This window comes from Andrographis paniculata, unplaced genomic scaffold (assembly GCF_009805555.1).
Source record: "Andrographis paniculata isolate CXL003 unplaced genomic scaffold, ASM980555v1 Contig83END, whole genome shotgun sequence".
NCBI classification, from domain to species: domain Eukaryota; kingdom Viridiplantae; phylum Streptophyta; class Magnoliopsida; order Lamiales; family Acanthaceae; genus Andrographis; species Andrographis paniculata.
The window spans coordinates 1,799,474-1,821,560 of NW_026137621.1; the positions used below are offsets into that span (position 1 = coordinate 1,799,474).

General features: G+C 35.5%; 1 protein-coding gene across 10 annotated transcripts; it reads left to right on the plus strand.

Annotated features, from left to right (window-relative positions):
• The first annotated feature begins 2,883 nt into the window (after positions 1–2,883).
• LOC127241601 (inositol transporter 1) lies at positions 2,884–19,535 on the plus strand. 10 transcript variants are annotated; one of them, XM_051260732.1, is made up of 8 exons: positions 2,884–3,314; positions 9,107–9,286; positions 13,662–13,732; positions 14,298–14,633; positions 16,578–16,676; positions 17,409–17,516; positions 17,602–17,787; positions 18,625–19,535. In XM_051260732.1, the coding sequence occupies exons 1-8, from the start codon at positions 3,173–3,175 to the stop codon at positions 19,294–19,296; spliced, it is 1,794 nt and encodes a 597-aa protein (XP_051116689.1). In that variant the 5' UTR covers positions 2,884–3,172; the 3' UTR covers positions 19,297–19,535. The 10 variants fall into 10 exon arrangements, with proteins under 10 accessions (XP_051116689.1, XP_051116691.1, XP_051116692.1 ...); XM_051260737.1 differs by lacking the exon at positions 9,107–9,286 and adding an exon at positions 13,201–13,340 and having other exon boundaries at positions 3,188–3,314; XM_051260740.1 differs by lacking the exon at positions 9,107–9,286 and adding an exon at positions 14,062–14,187 and having other exon boundaries at positions 3,237–3,314.
• Positions 19,536–22,087: the final 2,552 nt, after the last annotated feature.

Sequence of the window (22,087 nt, forward strand, 5' to 3'; positions counted from 1 at the left end):
GTAGGCATGATCCAAAAATTCAATTCGAATTCAACACAAAACAATCGTGCTCAACCCTAAAAAATAGGTTTGAAAATTTTTGGATTGTGCCAGCCCAGCACGACACTATGCCTAACTCGGCCAGATTTATTAAGATTAAAATATTTTAAATTAAATAATTTTATAAATATATTAAAAAATAAATTTATATTAAAATGAAAGTATAGTTTAATAGCTAAATTGCTATTATATTTATTGTAGGTTTTGGGTTCAATTCTTATTCTTGTTCTATAATCCCTCCGTCCTTACAGATATAGAAAATATAAATACAATATATTTTTTTATCTATTTTTGTAATAAAATACATATTAATTACGTTAAATTAGTGTGTTAAATCAGCTTTTTGTCTTATTATTTCTTTCATTTTATATCCACAAAATTCATCACAGCTCCCACACCTAAAAAAACGGTTTTTTTTCCATCAGCAGAGCACTTTTATCTCATTCTTCTCCTTCTTCTTCATTGAGTGTCGTCACGGAAGACCCACATATTTGCAATAAATTCGGGGTTTGTTTGGTTCTCTTTGGAATTATTAAATAATCCTAAAAAATAGAGATAAAACTATATAAAATTTATCAAAATATACTATCTAAAAAATCATGTCAAAGACAAAAACTAAAATTAGGGTTTGTTCACTTAATATTTTTAAATAAATAAAAAATCATAATTAATATGTATTAAATTAGTGTGTTAATTTAATTAAATCAGTCCCATCAAATAAATAAATCATTAATTCAAATTACAATAAACAAGGTCCAACCAATTCGACTGTAGTGACAATTTTTTATCTTATTATATATTTCATTTCTATCCACAAGATTGATCACAACTCACCCACCTAAAAAATAGTTTTTCTTTATCGTCAAAGGACTTTTCTCTCATTCTTCTTCTACAATGGGCATGTCTCTGCAGACCCACGCATTTGCAGTAAATTCACGGTTTGTTTGGTTCTCTTTGAAATTATTAAAATATCCTAAACGAAAAAAAAAAGATAAAACTATAAAAAATTTATCAAAATGTACTATTAAAAAATCATGTCACAAACCAAAACTACAATTAGCATTTGTTCGCTTAATGTTTTTAAATAAAAAATCGTAATTAATATGTATTTTATCTATTTTTGTAATAAAATACATATTAATTATGTCAAATTAGTGTGTTAATTTAATAAAATCAGCCCCATCAAATAAATAACTTATTAATTCAAATTACAATAAATAAGTTCCAACCAATTAACCGCAATGACAACTTTTTGTTTTATTATTTCTCAGTTTTTCTATCCACAAGATTCATCACAGCTCCCACACCTAACAAACGGGCTTTTCTTCCGTCAGCAAAACACTTTTTTGTCATTCTTCTTTCGTCTCTCTGCAGACCCATATATTTGCAATAAATTCGGAATTTGTTTGGTTCTCTTTTGAATTGTTAAATTATCCTTAAAAAAAAAAAAAAAAACTTAAAAGAGAAAACTATAAAAATTTATCTAAATATACTATCTAAAAAATCATGTCACATACAAAAACTACAATTAGCCTTAGTTTGATGTTTTTAAATAAAAATTGTAATTAATATGTATTTATCTATTTTGTAATAAAATACATATTAATTACCTTAAATTAATGTGTTCATTTAATTAAATAAGTCCGTCAAATAAATAAATTATTAATTCAAATTACAATAAATAAGATCCAACCAATTCAACAACAGTGATAGTTTTTTTTTTATTATTATTTCTTTGGTTTTCTATCAACAAGATTCGTCACAACTTCCACACCTAAAAAACTGTTTTCCTTCTGTATGCAAAGCACTTTTCTGTCATTCTTTTTTTTTCATTGAGCGTCCTTAAATTTGGATTTTTTTTTTATAAAAAATTATCAAAATATATTATCTAAAAAATCATATTACAGATAAAATTACAATGAGTGTTTTGTTTGCTTAATGTTTTTAAATAAATTTATTTCATATTGAAAAATCGCATCAGTAATATATATTAATATAATTATATATTGTATTTTTTTAAAATACTTATACAGTCGTATCATAAAAAAATATTGGATGAATAAATGTGAAAATGTAGATAGTAAAAAAAATGACTTTATAAAGAAAATAATCATGTAAATAAAAATAAAAATTTGAAAATACAATTTAATAATATTGTACACACCCAAAATTAATTAGGTCGGCCCAGTGCAAGTGCAGCCTAAGTCCAAGGACATTCGCGGCCCAACATACGATGCAAAATAGCAAACGGACCTTCTGACCCGTCTAGCCCATCTTTCAAGGAGGTCACTTGGAAGTAGTCAATGGAGGTAATAAAGTCAAAGAAGTGGTTTGGAAGTTATTGGAGTTGTTGGAGAAAAAAGTGGGATAAGATCTTATTCAAACAAATTAAAAGGGACGCCATTCATCATGAATCTTTTTTTTTTTTTTTTTTCATAATTTTTCTTTGCATTATTTTCTTGTAATTTTTTCAGATTTTTACAGTTTTCGTCGATTAATTCCAATTTAATTTTCAGTTTCATTCTTGTTTATTTTACCTTCTTTTTTCATCAAGTTTTCGGTTATCGCGAGATAGCCCGGATCCTTTCTTGAGGAGGCCGGGGAACCCTACAATTAAATCAATTCCGACAAGCTTTTCGATTAAGCCTTCGGTGGTGATTTTAACAAATATATAATTTATATTTAAATCTTTTCAAAATTTCAAAATTCTATAAACATTAACCGTGCTCTACCATTTCTAAAGATGCAAATCGGACCGGAGTGGTGGCCGGTCGTACCGGTTTGTAGAAACAATAGTGTTTGGATTCGGACAATAATGGACGATGTCGGGAGAAAATGAAATTGCAATAAATACGAACGGTGACAATAATCGAAATAGAAGGCCGCAGACGAGTTTATCCAAATAATCGTCGTTGTCGATAGAAGAAAACCAGTTTTCTCTATCTGCGATTTCAGTAATTCTCATTAGCTTCAGTGCACAATTCAATTTCCCCACAAGGTTCAGTTCAATCTTTAGGCTTTACGCAGCTCCTTTCGCTCACGAGATCGGTTTCTGGGCTTTTTTTAGTATTTCGAAAAATTAGTGTTTGGTAAGAGATAAAAGTTTCTAATCAGCTCACTGATTAATCACAAGATGACGATAGAATCATTTGTGGGAGGGAGTTCGGGTAATTTTGGGGAGAATTACAGGAGGATGACGTATTTCAGCAACAACTATGTTTTGGGGCTGACTGTGGTTGCTGGTATTGGCGGTCTGCTCTTCGGTTATGATACTGGTAATTGGTCGATTCTGCGTTTCTTGATGTGCTTTTTGTGATCTTGAATTCCTGGAGATGCTGATGTAAGATAAAATCAACATAAATAAAAGCTTATTGATTTTAAGTGGAAAGGGAAAGGGCCATATTTAACAGAATCATGTTAAGTTTATTTATCAATTCGAAACTTTTTCTTTCCATCATATGTGTATACCATTGGAACCACACATCTTTGAAGGTTAAGATGATGAAAAAAATCATGGAGATTGTCAGTTTGGAGCTTGAAGATGTGGTTGGTAATTGGGGCATTTGAAATTTATCTGATAGTACACTGGGCTGAAGTTATTTTGTACATTAAGCATGATTCAGGTCCCTATTGTGATGAAGAGGTTGTGGTCTTGTAGAGATTATTGGTGAGAAGGTAACTTTGGTTCTAAAGTGGCTATCTACGAAAACTATTGGCCTATTGGGATACCCTGCACATCTTGGTAAACAATTCATATACAAATCCAGTTTGGGGCATAAATATACACAGCCTAATTCGGTCTAAACTAAAAGTAAGTACCGGGTCTAATCTAACAGTCGCTTCCAAGTTGGAGCGGACAAGTCATAAAACTCAAGTTTGTTACATATAGTTTGGAACGGAAAACCTCTTAAGAGCTTTTGTTAATATGTTTGGAAGCTGATCATTTGAAAATACGTACTTGGTGTCTATACACCTCAATAATGATTTATCCCTCATGAAGCGACAATTAATTTGAAGCTGAAACATTTGAAATTACATACTTAGTGTCGATGCACCTCCAAGAGCTTTTGTTAATATGTTTGGAAGCTGATCATTGAAAAATACATACTTGTGTCTTTACACCTAAATAGAGATTTATCCCTCATGAATTGACAATTAATTTCGATATGCATCCCTCGTTCATGAAACATTGGGTTAATGCAATGTGAAGTGTTGCTTGATTATGGCATCATAATTTCAGCTTCATGACCCTGCAAAACTTGAGTTGGGCTATGATACGATACTCAACTTTAGCACTAGAACAAGCAACCATCTCATGTTTCTTACTTAACAAAGATATCAATACCTTTAACAAACACACAAGAGCGTCAATTAGAATTCCTATTAAGTGGAGATCAACATATTAATATCCGTTAATTTCAGAATGACTATGGTATGTATATGGTAAACCTCTCCCGAGAGACCTGCTTTCTAATGATAGTTACATGGAGACTAAATGAACTAAATTATCACACTTACCATAAGAAAAATATTTGGTTAGCCGACAAATAATGAACTTCTCAACTAGCCTTCTATATCGTTCAACATCAGGCAAGGGCTCCTTTTTATTCGGGAAGCAACTATATTTGGGTCTATAGGAGAATTACAACATTATATTATGTCATGTATGTTTTTCCCAACATATCAAGTACACACTTCCTTTATGATGGTCCTAAACTTTTTGTTTGAAAATAATTAAGGATGCGTTGTCATCTATATCATCCCCAACATCATAAACATAGACAATTAAGAGTTTGTTCACCTAACTTATTTTTGGGTAGCACGATTCCTTATGCAATATATATATTTCAACACAATATATGTAATATATACTTTATTCATCAACAAAAGTCAATAATTCAACTCAAAATATTATTTTTTATATTATCGGCACAATACCTAACTTTAAAAATACATTTATCCAAAAATACAGAGTATACATAATGTCACATGGGGCATGCTTATAGAATACAATGATTAGATGAACATTGTCTTATCTCAAATTCTTGAATAACAAGACAAAATCATCAAAACCATGCCTGTGGTGGAGTGGACTTCGTTTGAAGCTAGAGAGTGAGCAACGAAGGCGAGAAATGAAATCAGACTTCCCCTGAACGATAAAACCAAGTGGTTACTCCATATACACTTCATTATGAAGTTCACAATGCACGAAAATGTTCTTATGCCACTCACACATAGCCACCGTAGAGAGAAAATAGGTTGACGGTAGACATCTTGGCGACTTGAGGCTAAGTTTTTGTATAGTTCTTGCCATATATTAAGTAAAGTCCTTCGCCGAAATCCGAGCTTCAAGGCTATCAATGTGATCATCAGAGCTAACTTCCACTGCAAAAACCCTTGACAAGTGATGGGAGCTAAATTGTGATATGATAAAAATATATGGCTTTCGGCAATATTAAGATTTTTGATGGATTGAAATTGTATTAGATCTTGTCTTATGGAAAATGATCAGACATTGAATTGATGGAAATGATGTCGTTGTAAACTTGCTATTTTATAATTTATTTTATACTTTTTATACTGGTGAATTTTCAGGTCGAACACAGGCAGGGAGTTTAAATGATAAAATTAAACCAAAGAAAACATTTACTAAGTCTGACTGATTCGGAAAAGCAGTAATTGGGCTCTCTGGTGAGCAAGCCGAATGCGGTAAAAAAAGAATTATAAACAAAGCAGTAAAGGTGAGCGGGCAGCGGTCATGAGCAGGGTGATAACTTGCGAGCGGTGAGTGCTGTGAATGCATTGCGAGCAGGGCGCTATGAATGAAAGATGATTTGCGAGCGGCGACTAGTAGTGATAGTGGATATATGAGCGGTAGTAAATCAACGGATAAAATGTATAGAGATATTTGTGTGTGATCTGGGCGTTACTTAATGGCTAGATTCTCATGGATGAAATGAGCGGATGATGAAAGTGAATCAACGGAACGGAACATATATGTATATGATGAAATGACAGAAGAAATGGATGTGATCATACTTGTTCATTTAATTCAGGTTCTTGACTCGCTGACTCTTGACCTTAAGGGATTTACAACAAGACTTCAATGACACTCTGTGACCTCGATTCATATTATTATAACTGTTAACTGTATTGGAATATGTTGCATAATTATGATGGGTGCATGGGAAAGCACATCGTACTAATTGTCCTAGAAAATGTAGGATGTCCTAAAAACTTGTAGAGTATTGAATAGTCTCCAGAACTGTTAACAGTAGGATGACACCCAGTGACCTCGATTCATATTATTATAACTGTTAACTGCATTGGAATATGTTGCATAATTATGATGGGTGCATGGGAAAGCATATCGTACTAATTATCCTAGAAAATGTAAGATGTCCTAGAAACTTATAGAGTATTGAATAGTCTCTAGATATTCCTCCTTTGATGTATATATATATATATATATGTATCTGTGATCTGCACAAATAAAGTATAAGAGAGAAAATATAAGTTTACATGGTATCAGAGCTAGCCCTAGGGCAGAGATACTGTTTGCTTCTAGACTCAGGCCAATATTCATCTCACCTCCGGCGAGTGGATGTTCGGCGATGACGGGCAACCTCGACGGCAGTGGTCCGGAGAGATTCCGGCGAGGCTCCAGCGAGCGTGTGAATCACGCGTTCAGCTTCTGTTTCAAACCAGATTCACGCACATGTGTGTGTGGTGGTGCTGGGTGCTCCAGCGGGTGGTATCCAGTGCTCCGACAAGCAATAATTCCATATTGTTGCAGCCAATATTTGGAATTCCAGATTGTTTCTGCCAATATTTGGAATTCCAGATTGTTTCTGCCAATATTTGGAATTTCAAGTTGTTCTGCCATTATTCAATCACGAGTAAGGACAAGGCTATTGTTGTATCTGAAGTTGCTCCAGTTATATCCAAAATTACTGAGTATAAATTTAATGGATTGAATTACTTGGAGTGGAGCAAAAATGTGAAGCTATACTTACTAAGTATTGAGAAGGATGATCACTTGGAAAAGGATCCACCTACGGATGAAAAAGAGAGAAGGGCATGGCTTCGGGATAATGCAAGGTTATTTCTCCAGATCAGAAATTCGTTGGATGCCGAGGTTTATGGTTTGATGAGTCACTGCAATAGTGTCAAACACTTATTCAATATTTGGAGTTTTTATACTCGGGTAAAGAGAATGCTACCCGGATATACGATGTGTGCAAGACTTTTTATCGGGTTGAAATGGCAGATAAATCCCTTGTGAATTATTTTATGGACTTAAAAAAGACATATGAAGAGTTAAATGAACTTATGCCTTTTTGTGCCGATGTTAGAGAACAAAAAAAAGAAATGGGAACAAATGGTCATCATGAGTTTCTTAGCTGGTTTCCGAGGCGAGTATGAACCAGTAAAATCTCAAATACTGGGGAGCTCCGACATCACCTCTCTACAGGACATATTCTCTAGAGTCCTCTTAACCGACTCCCATCCAATCTCTTCCAATGGAGCCTTGGTGAGCAGGAAAGAGTACAAGCCATCGAAATGTGAAAATCACCAAGGAAGATATAAGAGTGGCCCAAACATCATATGTCACTATTGCAAGAAAACAGGGCATGTTAAGAAATACTTAGACAGTTGCAATTCACTATGCAGAAAGATCAATTCGCCCATGTAGCATCTTTGGAAGGTCAAAACTCCAAGTTATCCATGTCTCAAGAGAACCAAACGCATTCATCTACTGTTATCCCGGCTATGGCTAACCCAGGTAACTCCAGCACATGTCTTGTCACATCCTCCGACTCTTGGATCATAGATTCAGGGGCCATGGATCACATGACAGGTAATCCTAATCTTTTCTCGTCTTATCAATCACATTGTTCTCAATCCCCAGTTACCCTCGGAGATGGATCCACTACCCAAGTTTTCGGGTCAAGAACTATGGATATTACACCAACTATTTCGTTATCCACTGTCTTGAACCTACCTCAATTTTCCTTTAATTTAATCTCTATTAGTAATATCACTCGTGCCTTAAACTGTAGCATTGTGTTTTCCAGGATTCGGAGACAAAGAAGATCATTGGCAAGGGATATGAGTCAGGCGGATTGTATACCCTTGACACTTCAAACCAAAAGCCCATCACTTGCATATGTACTAGAACCTCCTTTGAAGCTCATTGTCGGCTAGGTCACCCTTCCCTTCAGAAAATGAAAGAAATGTGCCCCAGGTTTAGAAATTTATCTTCATTCAGTTGTGAATCATGTCAGTTTGCTAAACATCATCGTGTTAGTTTGAGTCCTAGGGAGAACAATCGTGTCCAAGCCCCATTCGATCGTGTTCATTCGGATGTTTGGGGTCCATGTCCTTTGCCTTCTAAACAAGGGTTTAAATATTTTGTTACATTTGTTGATGATTACTCTCGAATGACTTGGATTTTCTTCATGCGTAATCGATCAGAGCTGTTTTCACATTTTCAAAATTTTTGTGCTGAAATTCACACCCAGTTTGGTTTCCAAGTTAAAATCCTACGAAGTGACAATGCTAAGGAACATCTGTCTGATTCATTTCAAATCTTTTATGAAACAAAAAGGTATTATACACCATACTTCGTATGTTGACACTCCAACCCAGAATGGTGTTGCCGAAAGAAAAAATAGGCACTTATTTGAAACAGCCTGAGCTCTTCTATTTCATATGAGTGTCCCTAAACATTTTTGGGCTGATGTTGTCTCCACCGTTTGCTTCCTCATTAATCGGATGTCGTCCTCTGTTCTAAACGGTCAGTCACCTTCTCATATTCGCTTTCCTGATAAGCCTGTTTATCCATTGCCTCCAAAAATATTTGGTTGTACATGCTTTGTTCGAAATACACATCCATATGTCACTAAACTTGACCCAAAATCATTAAAATGTATTTTCTTGGGTTACTCTTACGTCCAAAAGGGATACAGGTGTTTTTGTCCAAGCCTTGGGAAATATAGTGTCTGTCGATGTCACGTTCCTTGAGGACATCCCTTTAACACCTTCCCCTGACCTTCAAGAACAGGGGGAGTCTCCACCAGCCACACGGCTATCAATTCACCATGTCTACTCTCGACGCGACAAAGTCACCTTCTTGAGATCCACACAAATCCAGCTCCAGCCTCTAACTCTTCCCTGATGGCAGCATCATCTTCGTCTCCAGATTCTACAACACTAGATGACATACCGATTGCTCTTCGTAAAGGTACTCGCTCTTGCACCTACCCTATTTTTAATTTCATTTTCTATGATCAGTTGTCTCGTCCTGCCTCTGTTTTTGTCGCATCACTTGATTCTATTACCCTTCCCAAATCCGTTTATGAAGCTCTTTCTCACCCTGGTTGGCGTCAAGCCAGGATAGACGAGATGAATGCGTTGGATCTAAACCAGACGTGGGACTTGGTGGATCTAGTTTTTGAAAAGAAGCCAATCGGTTGTAAGTGGGTGTTTGCTATTAAAATGAACCCGGATGGATCCGTTGCATGATTGAAAGCACGTCTGGTTGCTAAGGGATATGCACAGGTTTATGGCGTTGACTATTCTGACACATTTTCGCCTGTGGCCAAACTTACTTCAGTTCGCCTATTTTTATCTCTGGCTGCTACACATGGTTGGCCGCTTCATCAACTTGATGTCAAAAATGCCTTTTTGCATGGCGATCTTGCTAAGGAGATCTATCTCTCTCAACGAAAGAGATCTATCTCTCAACAAAAATACGTATTAGATTTGTTGGCTGAGACAGGAAAGTTAGGCGCAAAACCCTTCAATACTCCCATGGTTCCAAACACTCACTTGACAAATGAAGAAAAACCATTCAAAAACCCTGAACAGTACAGAAGGGTAGTTGGGAAGTTAAATTACCTTACAATCACTCGGCCGGATATTGCTTACCCAGTAAGTGTCATTAGTCAGTTCATGTCTTCTCCTACTAACGATCATTGGGCGGCTGTGGAACACATTCTATGCTACCTAAAAGGTGCTCCAGGTCGTGGGATCTTGTACCAAAATCATGGACATATGAGGATAGAGTGCACAATAGATGCTGATTGGGCAGGTTCTAAAGAAGATCGAAGGTCCACATGAAAAGCAAAAAGCAAAGTGTGGTTTCCCGCTCAAGTTTAGAATCAGAATACGAGCTATGGCCCAAGGTACTTGCAAATTAATGTGGATTATCCAACTCTTGTAAGAAATCAAAATAGAGGCTATACTGTGATAACCAAGCCGCCATGCACATCGCCTCTAATCCAGTTTTCCATGAGCACACGAAACACATCAAAGTCGACTGTCACTTTGTGCGAGAAAAGATGCAACAAAATATAATTACTACAGAATTTGTTCGGACAGAAGATCAACTAGTAGACCTCTTCACCAAATGACAGACATCTATGCACCAACTTTAAGGGGAGTGTTAACTTTATTGGAATATGTTGCATAATTATGATGGGTGTCTGGGAAAGCATAGCGTACTTATTGTCATAGAAAGCATAGCGTACTTGTTGTCCTAGGAAATGTAGGATGTTTTAGAAACTTGTAGAGTATTGAATAGTGTCTCTAGATATTTCTCCTTTGATGTATATATATATCTGTGACCTGCACAGATAAAAAGTATAAGAGAGAAAATACAAGTTGACAATAATCAAGAAGCTATTGTCACTAGACATTTCTGAGATCCGATAAACAAGCGTCTATGCCCAATAATCATTCTAAAACCTATTCATTAGTGGCTTTACCCTTTTGATACATCTTTTATCGACAAGGCTCCCGCGTACTTAACTGCTATGAACTACCTAAAATCTGTTAATGAATACGACGCAGAATTAGGCTTAGATAATCCATTCTTCTGAAGAACTTTCCACAACATATCAAGATTCCAAACTTGAATAATCAAATATAAACTTAAAATTGAGGATGAAATTACAGATGAAGAAATTATGATATTTGATTAACAGCTACAAAAAACAGTGAATCTACATTACGTCAACATAAAATGAAAGCAGTAACAAAGCAATAAATTTGTCTACGAAAGCAGCTAAACTAGATAGTCAAGGGAGGAGAGAGTCTTCACTCCCCCGACCTCCTATAACTAAGAGAATTCTCTTACAGGATTGGAGCTATCGGAAATTGAGTAGAGTGTAAGCAATAAGAACACTTGAATGTCGTGTATTTTACTAAAGAAATTTGGCCATATTTATAGACTTTCTGTATCGACAGTTGACAGTAGTTGAGCGGTTACAGAGCAGCAGGGCACAAATCTTCCTTGTTTGCCTGGCTAGACTTGGCATAGTTGGAGCGTATTGTACAACTCAAGCGGTGCTGTTGTTGTTGGCCGGTAACTGAATGGCTGACCGCTGAAAGATCAACACTTAGGCAAAATTTGATATTTTTGGATCTCGCTCTCAGCGGTGGATGTCTGGCTACGCTGGCTTGGGTGCAAGCGGAAAGAGCGTCGCTTGCTATAGTTCGTTGTATCCTCGTTAGTCTTCCATACTTAGACAATTTCGGAGCCAGAGCATCGCTTAAAAAGGCTAAAAAAAATCAAGAATATCCACAAATAGGCTTTGGATCCTATCAAGCAAAACAAATTAATAAAGTATGCCATAAATCAAATATTATGATGGTTTTCATATAAAAATTCAAAAAATAAATAGTTTTATCAAGCAATAAATATGTTATTATTTAGAGTTATCAACAAACTACAAGTGTCTTGCCCAGAGGCAATGAAACCAACTTCTAAGTATTAGTAGTGCACAAAGAAAACATTATCACCACCATTGTTTGACAGTACCTTGAATGATCCAAAGCCTTAAGGCAAGTGGGAAGAACAAAAACAAAATCTAAAGTATATAAACACTACAAAATGAAGACGATAAATGGTGTAACTAAGTAGATGATAAACAAGATTAAGGTTATAAGGGGACTGAGCACCTCGACAAAAAATAATAGGTAATGATGGGCTTGCAGGCATGGAAAACGATGGAACCAAGGGCGAGTCATCAATGGGGGCAAGAGATTGAGAAGACGGCAATGAAGTAGGTGGATTTTGATGATGCAATGTTTGCTGGCGACAAACCTGGACTAGAGGATTGGGAATAGGAGCCAAGCCATCAACAATTGGAATTGGAGCTACGGGGGTTGAAAATGAAAGGGAAGAGGAAATTGACACTACAAAGAATGGCGACAACTCAAATAAGGGGATATATGCATTTAAAATAATGTCAATGTGTAAAAGGTGAATAACACTAGTAACTCTTTTGAATATGAGAATATGCAAGAAAAAACACATTTGATCGATCAAGGACTTAATATGTCCAAACTAGGAAATGATAATGAATAGAGCAAACAATGCATATATATGCCTTGCGGCGCCCTATACCTATATGTTGCCGGGGCCCATATCAACCCGGGCCCTAGGTGGGGTGATGTATATACCCCCGAGTGGAGTCATCAATAAAAACAACAAACCCAATAGAGCACCACAAATACCACTAGAGCACTGGACGAATAAAAGCATCATCAAGTGTAGTGGAACTTCGAAGCATTTGATCATGAATGTGGTCAAGATTAGGCCCAAGATGAATAGGTTTCATAACGTTGAAGAATTTGTTTCACACAACCTCTGGATCCATAGAACTAGTAAAAATAAGAGAACAAAACCCTTTCTGAATAGATTCCAGCTTACTTACATATATAGGCAAATCAAAAGACTGGAAAATATATCATTATAGTGTTGAATATCATTTCTATAAATTGAGCAGCCTTAGTCCACACTTTATGACAAGTTTCGAAGGACTTGTATGTTGGAAGTATGGTTGGCTTGAAAGTGTTATACAGGAGAACACATAGTTGGGCATTAATTTTAGAACATTTAGAACTTAACTTTGTAATTTCCAATTCCATGTGAGATAATTGGACTGGCCTTTGAACTAGAGTCGTATAGATACAACCCATGATCTATAATTGGATGCATAGAGTAACTTATGAGTAGTGATTGCCTGAAACTGGGCAGTTCAGATGAGTCAGCTATGGAGACAACAATTGAAAAATCTCTTGAGAACAAATCCAGCAAACATTTGGCAGCAGTAGGAGGTGGCAACGCTGACCTACGTGTCATGATGACAGGAACCTACTGGTATGGCGTGCTACTGAAGGTGGAGCTGGAAATTGGCTGCAATAAAAAAACAAGCAGGTCTGGGTGGCGGCACCTGCGGTGTCAGACAGCAGATTGGCAATTGTGGATGACTGGTGCTGGTGGACGGAGGGTAGGAATCTGATCTTGGTTAAATGTTAGGAAAAAAAAAAGGCCCAAATAGGCGCTGGAGAACCCAAGTAATTAGAGTGTTAGTTATTTAATTCAAGAATTTTATAACTGTGATGAAATTTCATTTTGGTATTCTTTTCCATTACTTAGTTAAATGTAATTAGTATAGATTTTAGCCTTCTTCTAGCTCTATTTTAGCTTGTTTTTGTTTTTCTTGTAGTGAATTCCATTTTCACATTTTCTTTTTTCGACGTGCACTAATTATCTTAATATTTGTAAATATATTTTATTCATCTTTCTCAAATTTATGATGTTATGACAGGAGTTATTTCTGGAGCCCTTCTGTATATTCGAGATGAATTTGAAGAGGTCAACCAGAGTAGCTTTTTGCAGGTTTGTGTAAATCTAATGATGTCTAACAAATCTGGTGGTATTTATACTTTTTACCAAAACGATCAACTGTTGTTGGGAATTTGATTAGAATATAAGACAACAGCAACTTTTATATTTAATGTTTCTCTGGTATTTTCATCCATTTGCTTTGGATATCTGGAAACCGTTGAAATGATATTACAGTGCCAAATCATGATTGGGAAAATTTTTAATATTCTTTTTTGAAGGGTGATTATTTAATCATTGTATCTTGTTGTGTTATTAAATTTTTTCAAATATTGTTTAATGATGTAAGTGATGTGTTTTGTAATGGCTATTTTGTGTTGTAGCTTTATGTAAAGTTGGAAAGATTACTCTGTCGGGCTCTGTTGCTTTTCCATCCCCCCAACATTGTAACAATAAAAATTGAAGGGATTTTCTCAGTATTTGTTATAACTTAGAAGATTCAAAATTAGGTAATTGTGAAGTGGATGGCTTACCATCCTCAGTTCTCCATTTAGGATCTTTTATTTCATCAAGCTTTTGCACTTAGTTCATTAAAGATTGACTTGAAAAAACTTTACAGGAAACAATCGTCAGCATGGCTTTGGTTGGTGCCATGATTGGAGCTGCTGTAGGGGGTTGGATTAATGATGCATATGGACGTAAGAAAGCAACTCTCTATGCTGACATTGTGTTTGCACTAGGATCGATTGTCATGGCTGCAGCTCCACATCCGTACATTCTTATTTTTGGACGGCTATTGGTTGGCCTGGGTGTGGGGGTGGCATCAGTCACTGCTCCTGTATATATTGCTGAATCCTCCCCATCAGAAATTAGGGGAGGCCTAGTTAGCACAAATGTCCTTATGATTACTGGTGGACAGTTTCTCTCTTACCTTGTGAACCTTGCATTTACGGAGGTTAGTGTATTTGCACATTCATTTGATTGCAGCTCTCTGTCTTAAATCGTTGTTTTAGCTGATTTCTGCAATAAAAACTGAGATTTCACTGTATTCCTACAGTAAATGAAATACTTCTATTCATAAAAAAGGTATAATATATTAAATAATGCCTGCAGGTAATTCAAATAATAAACTATTGATCTTTACATCATTGAACCAACTTCTACACAACTCAGATCATTAAAATTATTTATTTATTTATTTATTTTGTAACTTATAACCATAACAACCTTTCTCCATTCGAATTGTTTATTGAAGTCTGCTAGAGTTTGGTGTTTCTTTTCTTTTACACTGTTTATGCTACTTTTGTCAATGTTTTTTTCCAAGTTTTTTAGAATTGAATTCTCTGGTGTTTGTTTGGGCATTAACGGCATTTGTAATCCCCTTTCTCTCTTCACTGAGATACCGAACAACTGCACTATGCAATTCATACTTCAAAAGGCGGAGTTTCAGTGAACGCGTTTGGTTCTGTGAGAGTAAGTTGCTTTCACATTATTTAACTTTCAGTATTTTGGGAGTTGCATGAAAATGTGCATGAGGTTTTTGAGTGTTGCTTAACTATGACATTTAGGAGAGAAGATGATGAGAGTTAGATTACCTATCTTCTTCCGTATCTCTTTATTGAAGCTAGTCTGAAATAGTTCCAACTCTATTGAAGCATTTCCATGGTCACGCCCTAGAGCAGTTGCATCTGATTGATGGTGATGATAAGTGTTAGAACTTGAAATGTCATCGGTACAAGTAAAGGTAGGTAATTAGGTTGACAACCATCGGATATTGTCCAAAAGCGTTGGCTCATATAATTTAGACAAATACAATAAATACCCTTTTATACTTATATTGAATAGTTGTGACAGATAAGGATCAATACAATTATAATGAACTCATTCTTCTAATTCTAACAAATAATATGATCGTCTAATCACATAATATCAAGTGTATTTATTAGTGCTCATGAGGTTCCATTTCATGGAATGTTTCTATCATTCTGTCCTTAGTTTTATGTTATGGGCCCTATTTTTTCTAGTTGTAGGAGGATCTCGCCGCTAAATATCATATATAGGTTATGTTTGAAAGACTTTACCATTGAGACTTCTCTTGTGGAGATTTATAGCATGATTTCCTTAAATCATTTGCGCGTCAAGAATTCTATATGAACTGCTTACAAATTTTTTCTTCCAAAAAATATATTCAACATCTTATAGTGGATATCTGATAGAGCTTAATTTTTATTTTCTTTAATTTATATTTGTGAAAAACTAAGAATGTGTTTGGTACAGGGAATTGAGAGCAAATATTTGTTTGTAAAAATTTTGCTGAATAAGTCATTTTCATTTTCTTGTTTTCATTTATCTTTTCTATCCAGCTAAATAGAGAGATATGAATATTAAAACAGTATATATATTTTAAATTTTTTTGTACTAATTAAATTTTATAATTTTTAAAAAAAAATTATACTATTTCAATCTTACAAAATATTACATTTAATTTATTTTTCAAGTATTAATCTTTATGATTTTTTAAAAAATTACACTAAAACCTGATTTTAAAAACCATGGTATCTAATTTATTATTTAAGCAAAGAAATCACCAAAATTATTCGTTCATGGATTCTCACTCTTTAAAATTCTATCATTTATTCTTGATCAATCCGGCCATATAGTTGTATTTTTTTTACATTACAAATTCTTTGTTTTACCGAAACAAAATAATTAATTATCATTCTCTACTAAATTCTATTTTCCTTCAATTCCAATCTCTACTCTCATTTTTCTGCAATTCCATTTTCTATACCAAACGATGTGTAAGTTCAACTGTCCATTGCTTTTCTACAATATTCGTTATCTTGGTCTTGAAGTGTTGATGTTGATACTGACTAGATGTCAATATTTGGGTCAGTAGACTAGCAAGATGTTTGTTCTTTGCATACCACTCATATGCTGCAGTAATCAAGATGATCTTGCCATTAAAAGCAGTTCCATCACGATTCAAAGAAAGCTGGTATGAGGCGATAAAAGTTTCATGGCTTTAGAGTTTTTAATCTTTGTCATAAATTGCACTCGATTTCCCGATTTTCCTTCTCTTTTTGCTCAATGCAGCTAAAATTTCTTCCTTTGTTAGTCTTACTTTCAAGCATGGATGGCAGAGTTTGTAGTTGTGAAGATTGGCTTTGTGTTTAAAACCCTAGATTGATTGACATAATGGCTCCTAGTTAGTGCTGTATTTCGTATTTGTACTTTCATGGGTGAAAATTATTGGTTGAAATTCATTATGTTCCTAGCAATTTTCTTTTTTTTTTTCCTTTTTTTTGGAGATAGGGGGAAAGGAGAGAGAAGACTGTGCAGATAATGTATTTAGTATTTGTGCTTATGTAATGCATGCTATATGAAGATTTGTGAAATTAATTATATAACGAAACCTTCATATGTGCCCTTACGATACTTGTAGAAATCTGAAGCTTTATATATGATCTTTTCAACACTTTACACTAATTATCTTCATTATATAGTTCAATTCAGAGTTCTATTTCTCTCATCTTCTGTTAATCCATTTTATTGCTAAATGTGACTTAAACTGTAGTGATACTCGAGTTTCAAAGTCGCTCCAGAAGAGCAATTATTTTTCTTATCTGGGTGTACTGATAGAGAAACATATAGTAAACGCTGTAGTAGATCAACCTTAGCCATTACATAGTTGGATTATGTGAGAACCTTACCGTAAATTTGCGAGCAGGTTCCAGGTACATGGCGCTGGATGCTTGGGGTTTCTGCCTTGCCTGCTGTCATTCAGTTCTTTTTGATGTTATGTTTGCCAGAGTCTCCACGCTGGCTTTATCTGAAGGTCGTTCCTCCTTCATCAGCATTTTTAATAAGTTTCTTTGATGGAGTTTATTGAGCTCATTTATAGTTTAGCATGATTCTTGCAGAAGGATAAGACTGAAGCTGTTGCCGTACTTTCAAAAATCTATGATCCATATCGGTTGGAACTGGAGATTGATCAGCTCACCACTGCACTCGAGGAAGAGCACCAAAGACGCAGTAGGGTCAGTTATTATGACGTCTTGAAAATAAAAGAATTGAGGCTTGCTTTTTTCGCTGGAGCTGGATTACAGGTAATGTATCTCGAGTTATAGTAGTAAACTACCTCATTGCCCCGATATTGTGTTCATCATGCCAAATGTATGAGATGCAAATGACTTGTTTTAAATGGTCACTTCTCTTCTTCTGTTTCATGTCTGTTTTTGAACTATGGTGTTTCAAAACATTTGTGCTTCTATTTGGACAGTTCAATTTTGATGCCTGTGATTATCTGAACTTGATACTACCTGTGATTTGTAGCTACAGCCTTATTCTGATACCGGGAGAATTGTGCGGATGAATAACTTTGAAGGGCACCAAAATTTAATGTGTTTAGATGTGTTTTGTTTTGGATTGTTTTGGGAATCATAAAATGTTAGTATGAGATAGCTTTAATATGACTCTTTTGAATAGAAAATATGATTGAAAATACAAGTAAACAAAGTACATATTTTCTGGAGAAGTTATTGTGCTGACTGTAGTAAATTAGCACACATAAGAAACAGGCATATAACATACAATTTCAATTGAAATCATGTGCTGACATTTGATACTTATGGAGTATATTGTATGAACATATTTTGTCCCTTGAGATCCATGATAGTATATGTTGTGTGGACGTGTTGTATTTGTATTAGATTACCATAAGTCATGTGTTGTATTTCATTGTATCGTATGTTGTATGCTGGTAGTATAATTTACAGTAAGTTATTATGTTTGTATTTATATTATATTACCATGACTCGTATGTTGTGTCGTATGCTGTCAGCATTGTGCAGCAACCTCTATTTTCCCCTACAAAACTACCCAAATGTTCGTGAAAATTTATTACTTTTAACTGTATCGATATCATAAAATTATTGTCTTTGCAGGCATTCCAACAGTTCACCGGTATCAACACAGTAATGTATTACAGCCCGACGATCGTGCAGATGGCTGGCTTCAACTCCAACCAACTAGCCCTTCTCCTATCTCTGATTGTCGCGTTCATGAATGCTGTCGGTACAATCGTCGGGATATACCTGATCGATCACGTGGGTCGTAGGAAGTTGGCGCTGAGTAGTTTATGTGGAGTAACAGCGTCTCTAATAATCCTTGCAGTAGCATTTCTGTTCACGCAGAGTGGCGGGGAGACGAATGGCAATGTCTATGGTTGGCTAGCAGTATTAGGTCTGGCTCTATACATTGCATTCTTTTCGCCAGGAATGGGACCTGTCCCGTGGACGGTGAACTCGGAGATATATCCGGAAGCATACAGAGGAATTTGCGGAGGCATGTCGGCTACAGTGAACTGGATATCGAATCTTATAGTGGCGCAGACGTTTTTATCTGTAGCAGGGGCGGTGGGCACGGGGACGACGTTCCTGATTCTTGCTGGAGTGGCTGTGGTTGCGTTTACATTTGTGGCGATATTTGTGCCGGAGACTAAGGGGCTGTCGTTCGAAGAAGTCGAGGGGATCTGGAGGGAACGTGCGGCGGCAGTGGCAGCGCCATGGCCTTGGAGGAGCCCTGGAACTGGAACTGCAACACAACCTCTGATATAGAAGTCGAAGAAAGAATACTATCTGGATGAGTGCTATTCATTCAAAACTGTTCTTTGTTCCTGCTACGATTATGTAAGTAAGTCTTGAGTTATTTGTAAGTGCAGCTAAGGTTGGTTTTATACTTGGCTACAGTTCGAAAATTTATTTGAAAAATTATCTGAGTCGATGACTATCTTTAAGAAATATATGTATAAATATCAAAATATTTCCAACTTGGGTAAAATTATTTGTTTATTTTATATTTGTAATGGACAAAAATGTTACACAATAACTAGTAATAGGTATAGGGGGTGGCCTCGGATGCAAATAGAACTTGGTCATATATTTATGTTATATATATAATTATTATACTATTTCTGTCCCATATCAAAATATTCATTTTTTCATTTTAGTTCGTCCCATAACAAAATATTCATTTTATTTTTTAGTAACTGTAATATCTACCTAACATTACAAATACCCTTATAACTTACAATATATTACACAAATGCCATTACTTTTATATCATACATACTAATAAGGTTATTTTAGTCATTTCTACTTTATTCCTGCTATATTCCAATATAATACTAATATTTCTAAAACTATTAAAAAAGCAAATAAATATTTACTTTTGGGAGAGAGAGAGTAGGACCAATGCAAATAGAGTTTGATTATATATTTATACAATTTATTTGATATATACAAAGTATATAAAATAACTCGTGGTGTAGAAGTCGTCGCCCGGGGCCTTTTGCTTAGAGAGCATGTGCAATGGATTTAATTCCAAGGGTTTTTCTCTTGGCCTCGAGGTCTTTTATCCGAGCATTGATAACTTAATACACAATGGATTATATTTAGAGGCTTTATCACAAAGCCTGGAGGAAGCTTGGTGAAGCAGAGGCAATAGCAAGGCAAGTTTTCTTCTCTTCTTTTCTTCTTAATTTTTTTTTTCTATTTGTTTCAATTTCCAACCGTGAGGACATAATAAACCAGTGGACTTCGACAATACACAGGACATAATCGAGACACTAAAACAGCTGCAGGCATGTCAGTCGTCTTCTCTGAACCAGCGGCTGCTCTAGGAACATCATCGGCGAATCCTCCTGTCATCTTATTTAAGCTACTTGAACACCTATCAATTGCAGCAAATTCGGAAAGAAAAGAAGATTTGAGATGGACCAATTTTAAAGAAAAATGAATATTTGAATAAGAAAATATATTGATTGTCGTGCAATACCAAAATTAAAAGACTACGAGGCTTTTTTAGCAAAAGCAAGCACACTGACTTACTTTCAATGGTTTCACGGACTGATCCGAGGGGCTTGTCATGTGTTTTGCAAAAATCGTAGACGTAGTGACCTAAATATTCAGGCTTTTGTATCGATGCGTAGGGAATACAGTGTCGTGCTGATGAGGCATCGACAAGGGCGTTGGAAGAGCTACTTTTTCTCTCTCATCCCTCGTCTCCCTCAAACATTGCTCGCCACAGCCCCTGCCATCATCAACTGCTATTGTCCTGTGGCGATGCTGTGTTCGACCAATTTAGGTTTTAGAAAAACATAACCTGCGACAAACATGGTCATGTATAGGCGAGGCACACGGCCATGTTTATTATATAGGCCTGGTACATGGCCGTATCCATTCCCTGCACTATTCCATTTTAAAAATATGGTCGTGTGTTGTCAAACAAACACGGCGATGTTTAACATTTACGAGCTAGGATATTGTGAGATCAAATACGGGCATGTGTAGTTTCTTTTATATCAACTATATGAATAGCAGGGTAAGACAATGACTTTGTAGAACTTCCAATCGCGGAACGTTGTCCGTATACTTTATTTCGACCTTTTTACGCCTTAGGTATCACGAAACAAGTACGAGGATAAGAAGTTTTTACTCAATTGTTATAGGTGTTAACAATCAGTATTAATATCTGGAAGAAAATAATGACCACTTTCTTTATACAGGAGAAGAAAGAAACGGTAAAGGCCAAGCGCTGCGTAGGTACATAATCTGGAAGTTTTCAAGAGTTTTGAATTTAAATTAAATAACCAACTCTCCGGTTTATTCAAATTCAAATATTAATAAATTGAATTTGATAAACTCAATTAAAATAATAATTTTCATTTTAATTTGAATATATCCAGCAGCTTATTTTGCAATCTATTTTCCCAGCTCTTGACATCAGGAAAGCTTGTCCGAGCACGTACTCCACGCGACCCATCCTGGACTCGTCTTAACTTTGACATCCCTTAGCCTAAGAATAATTCCCGATTATACCAAAATAACTAACATTTCTCCCCCATTTTGATGTAACCCTTGAATTATTTATAAAATTAATCAAACTCATCAATCAAACGCATAAATGAAAATATCCGAACGATTGAATTTTCATATTAGTACGTAACAACACATTTATTTGAGAATCAAAGTATCACTAGGGATTGAACCAATCAACTCATAAGAATACATGTTTGTAATGTACATGAGTGTCTACAAATCCTAACATTAATCTTGACACTTTCTAGCCCTGTGTCCCTATCCTTCGCAAGTACATCGATATCAAAGTCATTAAATGTCTTGAAACGGCAAAACTTCATACTTGTATAGTTGATTCCTTTAAATCTTGCTCCTGCAATGCAATTTTTCAAAGAAATTATTGAGAGAATAATTCTTAACCCAACTTTCTTACAGGATTGAACGTTTACCTTGGGATGATGAATTAAGAAACGTTCCAATCAACTAAAGATAAGCTTTCTACATTGAATTCAACTTCTAACGTCATATTAGAAGGGAATTGGGTTTCTCA

What these genes read in the sequence shown, in the direction of transcription:
- LOC127241601 (XM_051260732.1), top strand. Translation starts at nt 3,173, where the DNA reads ATGACGATAGAATCATTTGTGGGAGGGAGTTCGGGTAATTTTGGGGAG. An exon ending in ACCGATTGCTCTTCGTAAAG is followed by an intron (nt 9,287 to 13,661) that starts GTACTCGCTCTT and finishes ATGTTATGACAG; the next exon opens with GAGTTATTTCTGGAGCCCTT. An exon ending in ACCAGAGTAGCTTTTTGCAG is followed by an intron (nt 13,733 to 14,297) that starts GTTTGTGTAAAT and finishes AAAACTTTACAG; the next exon opens with GAAACAATCGTCAGCATGGC.